Source organism: Populus euphratica, unplaced genomic scaffold (assembly GCF_000495115.2).
Source record: "Populus euphratica unplaced genomic scaffold, PopEup_1.0 scaffold19.1, whole genome shotgun sequence".
Taxonomy (NCBI): Eukaryota; Viridiplantae; Streptophyta; class Magnoliopsida; order Malpighiales; family Salicaceae; genus Populus; species Populus euphratica.
The window spans coordinates 2,393,882-2,414,579 of NW_011499853.1; the positions used below are offsets into that span (position 1 = coordinate 2,393,882).

At 31.1% G+C, this 20,698-nt stretch overlaps 2 protein-coding genes across 2 annotated transcripts; both read left to right on the forward strand.

The window, feature by feature from the left end:
- The first annotated feature begins 6,750 nt into the window (after window positions 1-6,750).
- On the forward strand, window positions 6,751-13,245 carry LOC105122295 (ER membrane protein complex subunit 1-like). Its single transcript, XM_011021328.1, has 12 exons — window positions 6,751-7,003; window positions 7,186-7,313; window positions 7,444-7,506; window positions 7,821-7,942; window positions 8,329-8,444; window positions 8,532-9,339; window positions 9,663-10,394; window positions 10,893-11,114; window positions 11,185-11,280; window positions 11,363-11,557; window positions 11,695-11,808; window positions 12,727-13,245. The coding sequence occupies exons 1-12, from the start codon at window positions 6,903-6,905 to the stop codon at window positions 12,985-12,987; spliced, it is 2,958 nt and encodes a 985-aa protein (XP_011019630.1). The 5' UTR covers window positions 6,751-6,902; the 3' UTR covers window positions 12,988-13,245.
- LOC105122418 (ARM repeat superfamily protein) lies at window positions 13,225-15,279 on the forward strand. Its single transcript, XM_011021509.1, has 2 exons — window positions 13,225-13,318; window positions 13,670-15,279. The coding sequence occupies exons 1-2, from the start codon at window positions 13,225-13,227 to the stop codon at window positions 15,166-15,168; spliced, it is 1,593 nt and encodes a 530-aa protein (XP_011019811.1). The 3' UTR covers window positions 15,169-15,279.
- The last annotated feature ends 5,419 nt before the right edge of the window (window positions 15,280-20,698 follow it).

Genomic DNA, 20,698 nt, shown 5'->3' on the forward strand with positions numbered 1-20,698 from the left:
GAGAGAGAGAGAGAGAGAGAGAGAGAGAGAGAGAGAGGGAGAGAGAGTGATGTCATCCGATAGGAATACTTCACATCACATACTCTGTCTCTACCAATCATAATGATTCAGGCACAAGAAACTTTAGAATTGTTTTTCAATGCATTTGGGAACTGGTAATTATTGGAGTAATTAATAATTGACATTGTATATTTCTGGGAGTGATTAATGAGTGATTTATTATTAATTACACTTACGTATAGGTACCTCCTGAGGGGATTATAAATTTAGCGTAATGATTATAATGTCTACACCTGTTATAAAAAATTTAGTGTTAACTCAACTTTTTAACATACTTTTTAACATAATTCTTTTTTAACTCGGGTTAGTCTGTATTTTTAACTTAAGAGGTATTTAATGGGTATTTCTAATATTTTTATCATTTTATTTTAAAAATTAAATTACGATATGCTCGGTATTATTGGGGGAAACATTTTGTATGCATGAATCATGAATTTCCTTGCCATATCAAGTTAGATGCCACAAAAATTGTGTTTGCCTTTCCTAAAGTATTTGTTAGATTCTCTACAAATCAATAAATGTGAACTCCTTTTTATCCTCGTCACAATTAATAATATCATGGTTATAGTTATTTTGTAAAATATTTTTTATTTAAAAATATATTAAAATAATAATATTATTTTATTTTTAACATTAATACATTAAAAAAATCTAAAAATACTAAAAAATAATTTAAAGTTCAAAAAATTCAAAATTTTTCAAAAAAATAACCTAATTACACAAACAAACACTACCTTAATTATTTCGATCCTAATTAAGAATATTCATCTGGTTTAATAAATGCATAATCTCTTATATTTCTCAAAACATGTTTATTAAAATTAAATTATTGAATTCAAATTGAATAATTACAATTTAAGTTGTGATAAAAATAAAAATAACTTAGTTTTTTTATTGTATTTATTTTTCTTGTTTAATTTAATTTTTTTTATCAACAATAATAAATTCAAAATATGACAGAGGATTCAAATTCAGATTTTAACTTTTGAAAAAAAAATTATAAAGTCTATACAGGAGTCCGTTTAAATGGTTAAGTTTAGGTTTTCATGAAGTACAACAAATGCAATTCCATAAACAAGAAATTTAAATCTAATAGTATTTTGGGCAAAATGATGAATGGTAATGCAAAACTTGAAGGTTGAGGAGCTAATTGCTTTCATTTTGGGATAATTATAAAAAAACAAAAACAAAAAAAACCTCACATAGTTTACTTATTTTTTTCATTTTGTCTCACTTCTTTTTTGAAAATTGCACTTTACATTTTAGAGTTTATAATTTCTTAACATTTTACTTTCTCACTCTTGCACACCAAAAAATCAACAAAAATGTCAAATTATCTATAAAATTTTCATTATATTTCAATTAACAACTAAATAAGCTTTATAATAAATATTATAACTTTTTCATCAAATTAAAAAAATAAAAAGAGAGAACAAACCCTAACCATCATCCCCTTTGTGCAATTTGACCCATCATTTTTCACAACATCATAGGATTACAGGCATAACAAGTTAAATGTTTTTGTCTTTGTGCAATAGAACAAGAAGTCAGAACATTGTCAAGCAGCAAGTACGAATGCAGGGTTCAAAATCTAAGGCCAGTTCATTGCCTTGAAGAAGCGATTAAGAGCTTGTAAAACTATGATTAGATTAGAGGAAAAAATGAATTCTAGTTTTTAATCATGGGTTATTAGCTTATCTAATAGAATGTTCAAGGCTTGAGACTAGAAAACATATTCGAAGTACCCATGCCTCCATTGCCCATCTCCCTTTTGATTTGGGTTTGTTCACCACCCATCACCCCCACGCCTGAAGAACATATAACATCTCTACCACTACTCTTTTCACTAAAATACAGAGATGGACGTAATGCGTACAACTTGGTTTAGATACTCTATATAAATAAAAAAAAAATAAAAAAAAATATGGAGACAGAATCAAAAAAACAAAATTAAAAAGAGTTAAAATATTAGTTGTTTTATTATTTAGATTAAAAATACTAATATAAATATTATTAAGAAAGAAGCTGGAAAAAAAAAATTTGCAGGAGCCCCAACCCTACTAGCCCCCTGCCTCGGCCTCTGCTGAAATAAAAAAGCTACTTTCTCATTAACCCGAAAACCCAGCACAAAGTTGATGAAACCCACTTGCAAAAACCAAAACAAAAAAAAAAAGATAGAGACAAAAAGAGAATAAAACCAAAAAAAAAAAAAGATAGAGACAAAAAGAGAAAAGGAGAAAACAGATTTGAAAATCAATAACAAGGAAGATTAAAACTAGATAAATTAATGATATGGGTTTCTTGATTTTCTATGGTTTTATGAAATGGATTTGTTCGTTGCTGGGTGTTTGATTTTGGTTATGTTTGTTTGTATACTAGAGTAATTTAATTATTTTACCTAATGTAAAATTTTTAGATGATAAAGGATATAAATATAATTTTTAAGAGAATGAAGGCAAAGTGAAAAATAAATAAATTACAATAGGTTTTTGTAATTATTTCTTTTTCAAATCACAAATCCATGTGATAGAATCATCAAATTATATAAACCATTGATATTAAACTTGGCTTGCTCAGTAGTATAACCTGCTAATTCACTGATTTGGGACCTGTTTTAGGTCAAGTTTTAACCAGTTCAACTTTATTATTTTAGTAAAAATACATTTTGATTTTTAACTTTTTTCTTTAAAAAATCTTAAAATAATATTTTTTTGAATTGACTTGCCTAACCTTCTCATTGAATACCTGGTTTGCTAGAATAATATTTTATTTTATTTTTTAATTTTATCATTGAATACTTGGTTTACTAGAATCAAGCTTCATAATTTGCTTTAGTTTTTTTTTTTTAATTAGGTTATCCTAATCTTATGACTAATATCATATGTTTGACAAACTGATTTATTTTTATTTTTTAATTAATTTTTTTATATTTAAATATTTAATTGACTAGGAACTGAGCTCCATAGGTTTTTTCAACTTGCTTTCTTTAATATTATCCTCTTCTCATGATAAGGATCATAGGTTTTACGAGGTAACCCAGGTTGACTCAAGTTGTTTTTTATTTTTTTTATTGATTTAATTTTTTAATTCTATCCTAAAAATATTTGGTGAATTGGACTTCGATATTTATTTTATTATGTTTTCTCTAGGTTATTATGGTCTTATAATATAGGTTGTGGATTTGACAAGTTGACCTAAATCAATTTAATTTATTTTCTTTTTTATATTTTTTTAAGAAAGTTATTTTGATTTTCTTTAATCAAATTATGTTCTTATCAGTTGTCTGAGTTACCTTTAAACCTATCAAATCAACTAGGTTATATTAGATCAACCTCACATGTTTTTTTTTTAATTTATAATTTTCTAAAAAAATTTATTTAACTTGCAACATGGCATAGACAATGATCTAGTTATAAGAACTCTAAATGTTGTGGTGAAACCATTATAGACAATAACATTATGCATGCTCACATTTTATTGTCGACCAAGTGTGATAATTTTTTCTATTTTTTTTGTCATCAAACTTTTTTTTTATCTATTGTATTTTTTTGAGGATAAATTGAAGCCTGGTCAATTCAAATTTGTTAAACAATGACAGAATTGAAAGAAAATAAATTAAAGTGAAAAAGGAGGAGAAAAAATGTGGTAGTTTCAAAATTGAGTAAACAAATTTCATAGTCCACCTCCTTTTCAAATCACAAAATTTTAGCCCCTTAATATTTTAAGAATTCAATTTTGATTATAAGCTTAATTTTTTTTATTTTTTTAGCTTCTGGTTTAAGAAATGAGAGAGAAAATGGACGTATTCTAGTTATATATAAAAAAAAGTTTTAATTAACACTGATATCAATCATGAAAAATATTAATTTTCATATCAACAGATTCCATTCGATTAGAGTAATTTAGCCTTGGTGTTGTGTTCTTTGATTTTCATCTCTCTTGTGATATGGTAGATCTGAACTTTGAAAAAAAAATTATATAATTATTTTAGGTTTATTTTAGGTCTTTGAATGAATTTTTGGGTTATTTAAAGTCATATATAAGAATATCTAGATATTTAGAGTATTTTTTAGGTGTTTTAAATTATAATAAATTAAAAAAACAAGTTTTTAAACAAAAAAACTTAAGAATTGATTCTTTTTTTAGATTAACGTGGGTGTCTAGGCTAGTTTGCGCGCACCACGACTAATCCTACGAGCCTTGAAGTTAACGACTATGTAAGTCTTCAGTGGCCATCATATGAGCAACCAAGGATTCGAACATGAGACCACAGAGAAAGCAAACCTCTTAGTCCCAAGTCTTTACTACTTGGCCACCGCCTAGATGATTAACTTAAGAATTGATTCTTCATCAACCTTGTGATTGCTAAAAATTTAGCTAATAAAAATCACATTATACGTATTATTTTCTTTTTTGAATTAAATGGTGGACAAAGCGTTGTCTACCCTTAAATATTGTAAAAAAAAAAAGGCTCAGCACACGGGCCATCTTTTTCTTAATTTGCTTGGCATACAAGCCAAATCTGCGTGTTCTTATATATATTTCTTTATTTAACGTATTTTCAACACCTCTAGATTAGGAAAAAAATTATTTTATTCTCTATTTTTTAAAAAGGTTTCTTTTTTTAACTTGAAAAAAAAACCTTCCTTTTATAATTGAACTTTTTTAAAAAAATTAACAATTTTTTTAATTCTAATTCTATACGTTTGTTTATTAAAAAAAAATACAATGTTGTTTGATGTAAAAAAAAAAGATCTCATACAATTAGTTGGTGTATAATTAAATGAAAAATAATCTTAAAAATAAAGAGTTGTTAGATCCAATAGAATATATAATTCAGAGTATGAGTTTGACAAGTTAACCCGGGTTAATATAAATTTATTTTTTTATTTTTTAACTAAATATCTTTATTTTTAATATCATTCTTCAACATCAAGTTGATTGAAAATAAATATTTTAATTTATTTCAACTTGCTTTATGTGGGGATATCATTGTCTCATAACCTAGGTTATATTTAGCTAATTAACTTGAGTTTATCAAAGTTAATCCAATATATTATCATCTTAATAATTTTATAAAAAAATATCATCAAATATATTTCAAATTTAAATTCATCATAAGTTTTGTCTCTCTTATAAAACACATTGACAATGCCTTGAACTTATTTTTACTTAAAAAAAAAACAAATCCAACCTATTTTCTTTTACATGTTTTTAAAAATATTATTTAATTCAATATAAAAATTGATTCCAATAAAAAAAACTATCAAACACAACCAAGTTCATTGTTCATGTTGCAAGATCCTATATCTTGATATTTATTCCTATCTTAATTTTTTCAATTAGTCTTTAGTTTTTGTCATTGATTTTTTTTTTTGCATTTATTATCTCATACAATTCTTGATTTATTTAATTATATTAATTAAATTCATGTATAGTATTTTTAATTTTCAATTAGAATTTTTAGATGACAAAAAAAAATTATAAGCACTTACATATTTAATTTTTTTAGTTAAAAAAATTATTCAGGCTGAAGCACTAATAATATGGTTAGTACTATGCATACATGAGTTCCATGATAAATAACAAAAGGCTATATAAAGCGGGGAAAAAAATAGTGGTGGATTTATAGTTAGCTTACAAGTTTTTGTGTTTTGTTAATAACATTATAAACAATGTAATTATAAAATTTAAAAAGGACTTGATTTTCTAGATTATTGATTTTTTTTCATAAATTTTTATAAGTTAATCTAAGTTGATATTAATTTATACCTATCTTAGTTGACTATCCTAACTCATGGTTAGAGTCTTGTCTCGATTAATTTAAATCTAATTTTAAATTTATGATAATAATTATTTTTGTTTTTATCTTAATTCTCCTTGCTTAAAAATCCGACTTAGCCTTTAATTGATGCTTAGATCGGCTTCTAAAACTATGATAATAATAATTTTTTTATATATAAATCTATGTCAATAATCAACCCTACTTGTGATTTGGACCTTTCTCGAGTTGATTCTCGATTTAGGTTTTAAAATTATGACAATAACTAATTTTATTTTATACTAACTTGAATTCACCCAATTTATGACCTAAATCCTGTCTCGATTCTTAAATTAGATAGTAAAATTATAACAATAACTATTTTTATTTTTAAATATTTTAATTGAATAATTTTAAAATTAAAAAAAATATGAGAATATTTTAAAAATAAAAAATAAAAAATATTATTTCTAAAAATTTGTTATTCATGCCACTTCTATTTTGAAATTATACAAATTCAATTTAAAATTGGTAACAACATACACTATCTAAAAGATTTTTGAAAATATGTATGGCATTATTAATGATTTGGCATAATATTTAAAATTTAATAAATCAAATAAATAAAACAAATTTTTTATGTTATATTCAATTCCTCTTCTTTTTTCTTATATATATATAAATATTTATTTATTTAGAGGTATTTAAAAGTATAATTGTGAATGTTTTTTAAAATGATTTTTATTTAAAAAATTATTATTTTAAAATAAAAAATAAAATAAAAAATAATTTAACATGCTCAAAATAATCACCGTATCAAAATAATTTAAAATATTTAAAAAATATTAATTTAAAATAAAAAATAAAAAAATTAATTTTTTATAAATACCCTTTTAAATCACAAAAATAAACTGTGTAGTCATCAATAGCATGCCGGCCTTAAATTTAACACGCTCCTTACAAAACCAAAAAAGCTCGTCTCCTCCTCAGATCTGTCTGTCTCTCTTGTTACTCTCCCTCTAAAAAAATAAAAAAACGGAGAGAAGAGTAACAAATCGCTATACTTAATTTCGCCATCGCCATGGCCATGGCGATTAGGTCTTTGCTTATCTTTTTATTTATTCTATCACTTACTGTCCCTACCTTTTCTCTTCATGAAGATCAAGTTGGTCTCATGGACTGGTAAGCTCCTTTCAATCGCTTCTATTTCTTTTCAACTTCCAATTCACTGAATCCAAACAAAGCTGATTGTATTTTTTTTAATCACTAGCTGATTAATACGGTAGCTGCTTATTAATTTCCGGGTTAATTAATTTTTTTTGATTTAGTATTAAGTTTGATTAAATGGTTACTAATGTATATAGGCATCAAAAGTACATAGGGAAAGTGAAACACGCTGTGTTCCAAACACAAAAAACGGGTCGAAAGCGTGTTCTTGTTTCTACTGAAGAGAATGCTATTGCTTCTCTTGATCTCCGGCATGGCGAGATTTGTAAGTTTCGTTTAATGGATTTGTCCAATGCATTCTTTAATGTTAAGTTTCGCTGCTGGAGTATTTTTTCTATTTAATTGTTATTACTATTATTACTTGAAGGGATGCTGATTAGTGTTTTTTTTGGCAGTTTGGAGGCATGTTCTTGGGGCCAATGATGCTATCGATGGAATCGACATTGCCATGACAAAATGTAATGATGCTCGTTTTTCTTATCAACATTGTTGTATTTGTTCTTGCCGCTGTGGAATTGATAAGAAAAACGATGTAGCTTTCATCATTCTGCGTGTCTTACTAAAGGAAAGAATCGTTAAGACTGCTTCAATATTTTTTTTTTGTGTGTGTGTATAAAGGACTTGAGAGAACATAAATAAATAAAATTGGAATACATAACACTGGTTTGTATTGCCTGCTTATTTAGAATGAATTTGGTGTACCAATTCAAGGCTAAAGAATTCAAGTTTTGTAGTCATGCTGGTTTTCTAATCTTCGATTTCAATCTTTCAGATGCTATTACCCTTTCATCAGGAGGAAGCATTCTACGAGCATGGAATCTTCCTGATGGGCAGATGGTGTGGGAATCTTTTCTTCAGGGACCAATCGACTCTAAGTCATTCTTGTTTGTGTCGGTTAGTGGATAACTTGTTAGATATATTTGAAGCTTCTAATGAACATTGTTGTATTATCTAGTCCAATCTTCTAGTCTCTCTCCTGTATCAGCTGTGTTTAGTAATTCTTTGTTAATCTAGAGTATGAGGCCTTCGTGCTGAATCTAATTCTTTTCTATTCCTCTTACCTTCACATACATTTCAGGTCATTGTGAAATCAGAAATTTTCATCCACAGTATCATAGTTTAGTTCCTCTATTGAAGTGTTATTTTGTGTCTGTAATGGTCATAACTCATAATTCACAATTTCTTCCCAATTCTCCTATCATTCTTCCAAACATGCCCTTGCATGTTATGCACTCAACATTTTCAGAAGAACTGTTGTTAACTAAGTTTTTGATCTGCAGGCAAGCTCGAAAGTTGACAAGGAAAACACAATCCTTGTTTTTGGTAAAGGAAGTCTCCATGCTGTTTCAAGCATACATGGTGAAATTGTTTGGAAGATAGATTTTCCTTCTGAATGGTCTGTCCTTTTGAATTTTACTCACCAACTTTCTCTTTTTAACCCGTCTCCTTGCAATTGATGTGATTGTGATACCCTTGGTTGCAGTTTTGAGGTTCAGGAAGTAATTCAGCACTATGATGGCAATACGATATACGTGGTGGGATTTGTTGGTTCTTCCCAGTTTGATGTATACCAAATCAATGCTAAGAATGGAGAGCTCCTAAAACATGACAGTGCAGCCTTTGATGGTGGGTTTTCAGGGGAAGTTTCTCTAGTTTCAAGAGCCAAACTTGTGGTGCTGGATGCTGCTAGGTCAGCTTTGTTAACAATAAGTTTTCAGAGCGGAGAAATCAGCTTTCAGAAAACATACATCTCAGATCTAGTTGAGGATTTCTCGGGGATTGCAGTGATATTACCTTCAAAACTTACTGGTTTGTTTGCTGTGAAAACCAATACAGCTACAGCATTTATTAGTGTGTCAAGTGAAGGTAAGTTGGAGGTGGTTGACAAAATCAAGCATGCAACAGTTATTAGTAATGTTCTTTCAATCTCAGAGGACCAACAGGCGTTTGCACTGGTTCGGCATGGCAGCAATGACATTCACTTTAATGTGAAGCAAGTTCATGACTGGAACAGTGATTTGCTAAAAGAGAGAATCAAGCTGGACCAGCAAAGAGGGCTTGTCCATAAGGTTTTCATTAACAATTATGTCCGGACTGATAAGTCTCATGGATTTAGGGCTTTGATTGTTATGGAAGATCATTCATTGTTGCTGTTACAACAAGGCGAGGTTGTCTGGAGTAGGGAGGATGGCCTTGCCTCAATAATAGGTGTTACCACATCAGAACTTCCTGTGGAAAGGGAAGGTGTATCTGTAGCAAAAGTGGAGCAGAACCTCTTCGAATGGCTTAAGGTACAATCTAATTGTTTCTTTACAATTTAAGTTGGCTTACTGAAGATGAAAGTTGCCAAAAAATCACTCTTTCAAGACTTGAACAAGATTCTGGTTATTTTCACAGGGTTTTTTATACTTTTTTTCTCCTTCCCTAGTCTCCATCTTTTTTAAACTTTACTTAGTAGTAGAGTGAGGGATCTGAATTATTGTGAGATTGCATTTGATTTGGTTGTATAGGCGATGATTGTTTGCTATCATATTCACTCCTTTGTTTGAAAAAAACATCTCATTGACTTCTTCGAGGACTGTGATTTTGACTCATGATATTTTGTTGTTCTAAGGGACACATGCTGAAGGTTAAGGGTACATTGATGCTTGCAAGTGCTGAGGATGTAGCAGCCATTCAAGGCATGAGGTTGAAAAGCTCTGAGAAAAGTAAAATGATCAGGGACCATAATGGATTCCGAAAGCTGCTCATTGTTCTCACTAAATCTGGGAAACTTTTTGCCTTGCACACTGGAGATGGACGAATTGTCTGGTCTCTCTTATTGAACTCTCTACGTCAAACAGAAGCATGCGAAAATCCAACTGGGATTAATGTTTACCAGTGGCAAGTTCCTCATCATCATGCTATGGATGAAAATCCATCTGTCCTGGTTGTTGGCAGGTGCAGAACTGGTACTGATGCACCTGGAATATTTTCCTTTGTTGATACTTACACAGGGAAGGAACTTAAGTCTTTTGGTCTTGATCATTCTGTTGCACAAGTAATTCCACTCCCGCTTACAGATGCAACTGAACAACGGCTGCATCTACTAATAGATGCTAATGGACAAGTGCATTTGTACCCAAGAGCACCTGAGGCTGCTGCCATTTTTCAACATGAGTTTTCAAACATTTACTGGTACTCGGTAGAAGCTGACAAGGGTGTTATTAAGGGACATGGATTGAAGAGCAATTGTGATGGTGAAGTTGCAGACAACTATAGTTTTGGTACCAGAGAAATATGGTCCATTGTTTTCCCCTCAGAATCAGAAAAGATCATTTCAACTGTAACAAGAAAATCAAATGAGGTAATGTTAGTTTCTGGTCAAATTTTTTTCATGATTGCCACTTCTTTCTGTCTTCAAAGATTTATCCACTTTACATTTCATTAACTGCTCTTGCTGGTTAGTCTTTAAGTAACTTTCTGGTTGGGATTACAGAAAACCTTTTAAACTAGGCAAACAGGCATCGTTTTCAAAAATGACATTAGAGTTGTTCCATGAGGATGTGCATTTTTTTTACTAAATAAATGTTGGGATTAGGTTCAATAAACAAATTCTTTTTTCTCAGGCTTTGAATTACATGCATTGTTTTTCAGGCAACCTTGATGCTTTTTTAGGGTCTAAAAAAATCACAGTTTCTGTAGATTCTTCTTGTTTCTTTACAGAACCTCAATTTTTACCATTCAGTTTTGTTTTGCTGAAGGTTCCAATAGAAACTTTAGATATAAACTCAATAGGATATCTTGGTTTGCTGACATGTTCCCTTGGTATGTTTAATTGAGGGTCTTCTGCATTTGCCTCCAGGTTGTTCATACTCAAGCAAAGGTTATAGCTGATCAAGATGTGATGTACAAGTATATATCAAAAAATTTGCTTTATGTGGCCACTGTTTCACCAAAAGCCAGTGGAGATATTGGATCAGCCACACCAGGAGAATCACAGTTGGTTGTCTATGTTGTTGATACCGTCACTGGTCGTATATTACACCGAATGACTCATCATGGCTCACAGGGTCCTGTCCATGCAGTAGGTTTCGCCTTCCATTTTTGATGTCCTCAATGATATGCATTACCTTATTTATTGTCACTTTTTGCAGGTTTTTAGTGAAAACTGGATTGTCTACCACTACTTCAATCTCAGAGCGCACAGATATGAGATGACAGTTATTGAAATTTATGATCAGTCCCGGGCAGTAAGTTTTCAATCTTTACAATTATGCAATATTGTTTGTCTTCTTATTATAAACAGTTTAACTTTTGCAAATTGAAATTCAGGACAACAAAGATGTTTTAAAGCTTGTTCTTGGAAAGCACAATCTCAGTTCACCTATTTCTTCGTATTCACGATCAGAGGTCACAACAAAGTCACAGTCTTACTATTTCACCCATTCTATCAAAGCAATAACAGTTACATCAACTGCTAAGGGTATCACTTCAAAGCATCTTCTTATTGGGACAATTGGTGATCAGGTTGGTTACAATCTTTTAAGAAACCTAGATTCCATTTTTGTTCCCGATTTTCTTTGGGGCAAACTAGTCATTTAATGATTTACATTTCCTGCTGTAAAGAAGGATGTATTTACTGAAAGTAATGGAATGCTGTACAGGTATTGGCAATGGATAAGCGTTTCTTTGACCCTCGTAGGTCAGTTAACCCCACACAATCAGAGAAGGAAGAAGGAATTTTACCTCTTACAGATTCATTGCCTATCATTCCTCAGGTGAGTTGCCGTATATCTTCTTCTCTTCCTTTTCCCCTTTAGTCTTTGTGTCACTGTTTAATGTTTACTTTCCTTGAGGGAAAACTGTTGATTTTTGCTGAGTCCACCTTCCCTGGAAGCGGTTCATTTCTGTACAAAATAAAAAATTAGTTGTAAGATGCAGTATAGAAATCGATTCCACATCAATTAATCTACCTTCCCTGGAAGTGGTTCATTTCCCTTAAGTCTTTGTGTGACTGTTTAATATTTTTAATTTCCTTGAGAGAACACTGTCGATTTTTGCTGAATCTACCTTCCCTGGAAGTGGTTCATTTCTGTACACAAAAAAACAAGCTGTAAGATGCAGTATTTAAATCGATTCCACATCAATTAATCTAGAGCTTGGAGTGATCCATGGATGGATCCTGTCTTGTTTTCCTCCAACAATCTTGTACCCAAAATGTTTTTGTTTTTTCCTTCAAGATTTTGGTTTGGAGAACAATGGCACCTGATATATTTTATACAATACGGAGCTGCAAGTAAATTACTTTGAAGTAATCCATATAAGTGGAAGTAATTGCAGTCTTGGATTGTGAGTGCATGCGTGAAGGTTTTTCCTTGGGGATCTCGTCAACCTATCTTATAACTAATTTATAGCGTGCAACCATATATACAACAAAGCTTGTTAAGCACATGCTAGTGTTCATTCCAGAGCAGGGATTGTAGGATGGCAGAATCTGGAATACTCTTGACTTTTAGCAGAGTGACTGCTCTTCGCAATCAAAACATTGAACTTCGCAGACAGACATTCGTACAAAAACAAACCCACATCTCCCTCGGGACTGTTTCATTCTTTATGGCCGCATGCTTTTGTTTGATGTTTTCTTTTATTTTAATGAAGTTAGTTCTCAAGCTGACACGGATTATCACTTCTTGCAGTCATATGTTACACACTCCCATAAAGTGGAGGGGCTACGAGGCATAGTAACAGTGCCGGCCAAGCTGGAGTCAAACACCCTTGTCTTTACATATGGTGTTGATCTCTTTTTTACTCGCCTTGCACCCTCAAGGACCTATGATTCTCTTACAGAGGATTTTAGCTATGCCCTGCTGCTCATAACCATTGTTGCACTTGTCGTGGCAATCTTCGTGACCTGGGTCCTGTCCAAGAAGAAAGATCTAAGTGATAAATGGAGGTGAAATCGTTTCTCCTCTAGTCTGTCTGTACCCAGACAATTTTCTTTCTTATTTATTTTACACCTGAGTTACTTTCACTGGAATCAGATTTGTAGATTCACTCCGAACTTGTAATGTTAATTTTGTAGCTTTTCCTTTTTCAATGGCGTTTTTTGTACTTGCCATTATTACATTTTTGGTCATCATGTAAATTAGACATTGCTAAGTCAAGGGAATTGATATATTTGCTGTTCTCTATACATGCCGGGTCCGTTCTTGTTATCTGAAGCAATTTTTCTGAGGGAAATGCCAAATGGCCAGAAAAAAGTTTTGAGGGCTGTGAAAGAGAAAGCTGGTAAAGTGGTCATTTAAGAATGGGGCCGAAATTTGACTGTTTCTTGTTAACAATTCTGGTTTCTGAAACTGGAATAGGGAGCTGGGCCATGGTTTTTTGTAGGTTTTTTCGAGTCATCCAAACCTAGCTAGAGAAGCCATTATTGAAGCCCACAGAGCTTGAAAGGTTGGTGTTCGGAGAGTTGGAATCTTCACCAATGCCATCATTCGGAAGGTGAAAGGACCCATTGATTGGTAATTTGATTGTCACTATAATTGTACTATCTCTTTCGTTTCGTATTAGTTATCGAGGGAGGGATAAAAAAAATCTTACATGCTCACCACTGACCGCAACTTTTTCTTCCGTCATGAGATGGAATCCTTCCAGAGGAGGAGGAGAGTGTGAATAGTAAATACAGTTCCTGTGTAGGGCACACAAGATTGATAGAAGTGGAGAGCGAGCGCCTCTTTAACGAGCCTTCTCCACCTGAAGTTTGCAAGATTTACCTTTTACTTGGGATGAAAATGACAGGCACTGTCACTGTAATTCGCCTGATCTTTTTGGAGTCTTTGTCCCATTCATCTCCCAGTCAAGGACACTCTCGTGAGCATCTCTGCACCGTTTCACTGTCCAACGTGATCAGCTCCATAACCCTCTTCCCTCTCTCTTCCATAATTGAGAACTCTTTAACTGCCACAAAAAAGCATCTAAGAAGCTTGACACAGCACAACTTTCTTCAAGAAGAGAACAGACTCTCAATCTCTCTTAGGTTTGTTTCTCCACAGAAACAGCTTACTACAAGGCCTTACACTTGCACCATGAAAACCCACCATCCAAAACTCAAAACACAGCCACGTCCACTCTTCTCTTGTAGTTTCTTTCGCCAATGCACAGAAACTACTTTAAGTCCCACCACACCCAACCCACCTGCTCTTCCTATCTCCTCCACTATTCCTACTCCAGCACCACCACCACAAACAGCAGCAGCACCAACTCCAGCACCACCACCACCACAACAACAATTACCTAACCAACCCCACCAAAAGTCCACCCAAGCTGAATCCTCTTCCTCCTCCTCCTCCACTACCACCTCCCAAAGTTTCACTCAATGGAGATTCCCTCTCTCGAACTCCCCACTCCACCAACCCAGACCCGAATCCGAACCGAATCAAGACTCCGCCTTTATACCACCGTTGGCTCCTCCCATGCACCCCAACGACCTGCAAGAACTCCTCCGCCTGGCTGAACTGCAACTTACCAACGGCTCAGAAACTGAGCAACTTTCTGCTCTATATCTCTTAGAACGCTCACTCGTACCCGACCCACCATCCGACCCGGTTTGCTCACTCGAATTAATGCGCGGGGTGGTGGCAAATTTGAAAAACAAAGCAGGGTTAAAACCGGCAACAAAAGTCTTATTAGCACTTTGCTTGGCGGAGGCCAACCGCCACGTTGCGGTGGAAGCTGGGGCGGTCGGGACGGTGGTGGAAGTGGCGATGGAGCTCGACGGAGCTCCGGCGGAGAGGGCATTGGCGGCGTTGGAGCTGACTTGTACGGTGGCTGAGGGGGCGGCAGAGCTCCGGAACCACGCACTGGCGGTGCCGGTAATGGTGACAATGATGGGTAAAATGGCTGGAAGGGGTAAAGAGTATGCGATAAGTGCTCTCGCGGTGATTTATGGGGGTGGCGGAGTTGAGTCAGATGGTGAGCAAACTCTTCATGCCCCGCCAGAGGAGGTGGCGCGTGCAGTGGCGTTGGCTTTACGGGGAGACTGTACTGCTAGAGGGAGGAGGAAGGGGGCCCAGCTCTTGAAGGCTCTTCAAGAATATGGACGGGTAGATTCAACTCAAGAGGGGAATGAACAGCCGTGATTTCATTTTGATTTGTATGTCATGAAGAGAGAGGGAAATGATACTTTAGAATATTATTAGCCCATGTACATGTAGAGCTTATTAATAATAATAATAATTTTTTCATTTTAACTTATTATTACGACCTTTTCTAATAACAACAGTTGTGTTGTTTAGTCATTATTATTGTTTTTTAATTTGAGAACAAATTTAAGAAAAACTTTTTGCAAACTTTTTCGGAAATTCATAAATTTAGTGAGGTCAATTTGTTTTAATCTTCATACATAAAACTAGTTATTATTTATTTAAAAAAAGTAGTATAGATGGTCGCTCATCAATGAATAAAAAAGAATAATCATTTGATGAGGAAATTATATATGATAGATTTTTTTTCAAAAACTATTTTTTTCATTAAAATAAAAAGAATCAAGTCTAATTGAAATACCTTATATACAATTAAAAATTTGTATGATAATTAGTAATAATTATTTTTTAAAGTATTTTTTATTTAAAAATATATTAAAATAATTTTTTTTATAAATTATTTTGACATCAGTATATTAAAATGATTTTAAAATATAAAGAAAAAATTTAAAATAAATAAATAAATATATTTTTAAAAAATAAAAATAAACAGAATTGAAGCTTAAAATAAGAAATACAACAATATACATAAACTCAAAGTAAATTAAAGAAAAAAACACCTTAAGACACCAAGGTCCATTGTTTTACCTTCCATGACCTTCAGCAGTAGGCTGTGATGATGAAGGAGTGGAATATCTTTTGTATTTGGATATTTTTTAAATATATTTAAAATTAATTTTTTAATGTTTTTTATATAATTTTGATATGTTGGTATAAAAAATAAAAACTATAAAAAAATTAATTTAAAATAAAAAACTTTTAAAAAGCAGCTTATTACTAATAAAGAATGATTAAAAAAAACTTTTTAAAAGCAGCTTATTACTAATAAAGAATGATAATATTATACTATGATTAGTTTGTCCCATGTAATTATTAGTTTATATAATTTAAGAATAATTAAAAATCCTCAAATAAAAGAAAAAATTAGATTGCTTTAGGAGGAAAATGTATTGCATGAGTGACCATGACTAATTTCAAATAATTATATGTCCTCCATGCCATTAGACATTCATATCTATTCAAGATTAGGTTAAAAATATAACTTAGCATGTACAGAACTTGCATGTCAGGGATGAGCGATGAGGTGGGCCCTGTAATAATTGTGTGACTTAGATTTAGTGTTTATCTAAAAATAAAACCTGACTTATTAAATTATATCATAAGATAGATCAGATTTATTAATTTTATTTAAAATAATATTGTTTTATATATATTTTTTTAAAATCCCAGGTCAGCATAATCACACAGGTGAATTTACTGAATTACTAAATTCAATGGATTCAAATTAAAAATTAACCTAACCTTGATTAGGTTTTAGATTGTGGATCGTATATTCTGCAAGGGACGAGATTTCTCTTTTATGTTAGTTCTTAGAGCAATATGAATAAAATCATAGACTAATTCAATTTATAGTTCATTGTATTTTCCAAACAGTCAAATGCCTGGATAATTAAGTTTAATTGCAAGGAGGATTATACTCTTCTCAAGCTAATGCTAATTAATGTGATGTATATTATGCTAGTTTAATCTTAACATTTAAATTAAATGAAGTGCTAGGGGATTATTCTGAAATCTTCTCTTGAATAAATCTACTTCTTTTCATATTTCAAATTTAACCAAATATTGCCTCTGCATTATATATATATATTATGAACTTGAATTTCTTGATTTGGTTCCAAATAAATTCAATAAAATTACGACCATGTTATATAAAAAAAAGTCAAGTAATCAATCAAAATAAAACTAAAATACAAATTTAATTAAATTTTAATTAATTTAAACTGTCAAGCTTTTGGTGTGCAAACCTACAATTTAATAAGATAAAGATAATAAATTCTTTTTATTAGAAAGCTTTAAAAAATCGTTTCGAACCATTTCAAGTCCTCTCTTTCATTACTGATAAATCTAAGAAGTTGATCCCTGCAATCAGTGGAATGCCATTTTCTGGGTTTTCTCATGGTGGATTAGGGAATCCGAGCTGGATTTGAACCAGCGCAGGTATATTGCCAATGAATTTACAGTTCGTCCACATGCTCGGGCATCGACCCAGGAAGAAGAGATTCCAGACTGATAAAGAATCAATCATTCCTGATCAATTTCCTTTCGTAATACCCCCAGGGTCCTCGCTTACTCCTTGAAAGAGAGATTGTAATTTTTGCATCAATAATATGAATCTTTTTTTTTAAAATAAATAAAATTGCGAGAGATTATATAAAAAAAAATAAATAAAATTGCGAGAGATTATATAAATTCGGAATGTTTCTAAAGATGCATATTGAGTTAGATTTAAAGTGAAAAGATTTTCATTTATCATAAATGTTATGTGATTACATTAGGTAACTTTATTATTATTGCTAATGTCAATAAATATATGAAATAATCGTAGCCATCTTTCAGAATTTAAAAGATCAAGATCCAACTAACATGTCAATAAATGTTATGTGTTTGTTTACTGTAGAAAAACCTCTAGAAAATATTTTTGCAAGTGAAATTTTTTTCTTTTAAAACAAACGTTGTACTCTAATAAATGGTGTCTGTATTACCTAGTGCTAGGATATATTTATGCTCTTATGTATATATATAACTTAAGTTATTTGGATCAGCTTACCGATATTATGATTAATTTTTAAATTTATAAAATATAAATAAATAAAATACTGAAAATAATAAAAATACCTAAAAAAAATCAAACCCAAATATATATATAAAAAAATAATTCCCTTTCCTCCCTAAATCATGATCTCAAGTACATAATGTAAGAAAATATCTAGAAAATATTTTTTCAAGTGAAATTTTTTTCTTTTGAAACAAACATTGTGTTCTAATAAATGGTGTCTGGCTTACCTAGTGCTAGGATATATTCATGCTCTTTTATATATATATATATATATATATATATAACTTTAGTTATTTCGATCGGTTTACATATATCATGATTACCTTTTGAATTTATTTAATACTCTCAAATTTACTAAACAAATAAAACACTAAAAATACATAAAAAAATCAAACTTAAATGTAAAAAAAATAAAATAATTCCCTCTCCTCCCTAAATCATGATCTCAAGTACATACTTATGCTTTATGCTTTTTTCTTGACGAGTCTTATGTTATTTTTTTCCCCCAACTTTTTTGTAACTGTAATGTTGTTCTCTCTTTAATCATTGGTTTCTTTTTGCCTCATGGTGTTTTTTTTATTTAATTATTCAATCACTGCTTATCAAAAAAAAAAAAAAAAAAACAGTTAACCTCTTCAGCAAATTAAGTGTCCTCATTTTCATTGGATGTTTAACTTATGCAACCAGTTAACATGCAATTAATCATGAGATAACCTAGACCTACTGTTAATTAGAGCTTGAGTTTCTAATTTGAAGATTTTAGGCCTCAATCTGTTGTAAGTAGTCACAGGAATGGGAAAGACTTGCTGATCAGATATTATTATGTCGTTTAGGATATATTTTTTTTTCATAATAAGAAACGAAGCTAGAGCCAATATTAGAGGTTAAATTGCTTAAAAAAGAAAATACAAAGAAAAAAAACAAAAAAATAAATAAAAGATTACAAGAAAAAAAAAAAACCAAACAATCCTTGTGAGCCCACGAACATTGTTCTGTATTTGGAATGCCATAGAACACTCTCTCCGTACCCAAACAAATCCAAATCTGTGCATTTGTTTAGGATTAATCTTTTTCAATCAAGTTTAAAAATGTTTATCTAAAAGAGATTCAAGGGATGTTCGATAGTGAGTTTTAACTTGTTTTTATTAAAATTTAAATTTATTTTATTTTTAATCAATATTTTTATATTGTTTTGATGTATTGATATTAAAAATAAAAAATATTATTTTAATATTTTTTAAACTACAAAACACTTTAAAAAACAATTACTAATCCACTAATAAATGCCATGCCTTCTTTTTTTAATCTTAGTATACAAAAGTGATATGATGCAATGATCACTGAAGTGGCTAAAACATTAACAATTAATTAATGACCAGATTGCTATTGCATGGGACTTAGCATATATAACTCTAAAAAATTCCGATCAATATTATTGTTAACAGTACTAAAAGAAATCAAAGTTTGAAAAGTTTCAAGAACTGCTTCATACAAATTAGGGCAAGCTCGCCCTAGGAATCCTGCTAGGCATAATTGACGACTCTTTGTTTACTATTACCTGCAAGGCTCCTGAAGATTTTCCAGTAAATGGAAGGTCTAACGATGCATAATAAACAACCCACAGCAGCCAAGCTCCCAAATCGTGAATCAAATCATGCTCTTGCAGAAATGATTAATGATTCTGCTAATTTTAAAATTTGAGTCTATTAATGTCTTGATTATCTCAATCTATTTCTATTCATCATCGCGAAACCCCACAACGTTGGACTTTAGAGTTAATATTTTTCTTAGAGTTAATATTGTAAAACTATTATAAATGGAAAAAAAACTGCACTTGAAATTGAGTTCATTCTTTATTTTTTAACAAAACACGAATTAAATATGCCAAAGTTACCAACAAGAAACTCATATGACAATAGTTTATATATACATATATATAGTATAAATTAAAATAGGAATATTATATAAATATAATAAAAAACTTCAACCACCAAAAGTTATAGATGGAGTGGTAAGATGAGTATTTCCGACTCATCAGGTCGAATTTAATTTACACTCTTAGAAAGCTCCTCTCTCCTTTGTGTGGTAATGGGCATGGGCTACCTGTTGGTTGAACGAATCTAGCTTACTTTTTTTGTGTCCAGCAATATTTTAAAAATATACTTGTTTAAAAAAATATTAAATTATTATTTATTTTAATATTCTTAATTATTTTGATGTGTGGATATTAAAAATAAAAAATTTAAAAAATAAATATTTTAGTATATTCCAGAATAAAAAAATATTTATCAAACACGTTTGGAATCAAGATTATTCTTGACCGGACGCAGACCTGGATAATAATAAACATTAATAATAAGAAAATTAAGATAATGAAGAACACCATCACACTTCTATCTCATATACTTGACCGGACAGCTAGCATAGATAATAATAATAAACATTAATAATAAGAAAATTAAGATAATGAAGAACACCATCACACTTCTATCTCATAATCTAGAATCAATAATAATAATTAAAAAAAGATTACTACACATTTTGGAGACTTGATAACAAAATTTTCAAACATGCTAACCCACCATCTTCAAGATGTATTGAAAAATCTAACTCGACATGTTTAACTGTCTCAACTTGTATAGTTTGAACTCATATACATGTAGCAGTACTGGAAAAGAGCACCGGTTTGAGTGAAATCATGATTCAAGATGTCCACAACCACATAATAAGGCAGACAAACCACAAAGAACTACGTTAATCTTATCAGAAGTGGGTCCCGGATACTGTGGA

Coding starts and splice junctions, on each gene's coding strand:
- LOC105122295 (XM_011021328.1), top strand. CDS start 6,903: ATGGCCATGGCGATTAGGTCTTTGCTTATCTTTTTATTTATTCTATCA. Junction 7,004..7,185: donor CAAGTTGGTCTCATGGACTG/GTAAGCTCCTTT, acceptor TAATGTATATAG/GCATCAAAAGTACATAGGGA. Junction 10,395..10,892: donor TAACAAGAAAATCAAATGAG/GTAATGTTAGTT, acceptor ATTTGCCTCCAG/GTTGTTCATACTCAAGCAAA.
- LOC105122418 (XM_011021509.1), top strand. CDS start 13,225: ATGCCGGGTCCGTTCTTGTTATCTGAAGCAATTTTTCTGAGGGAAATG. Junction 13,319..13,669: donor GGCTGTGAAAGAGAAAGCTG/GTAAAGTGGTCA, acceptor TTCCGTCATGAG/ATGGAATCCTTCCAGAGGAG.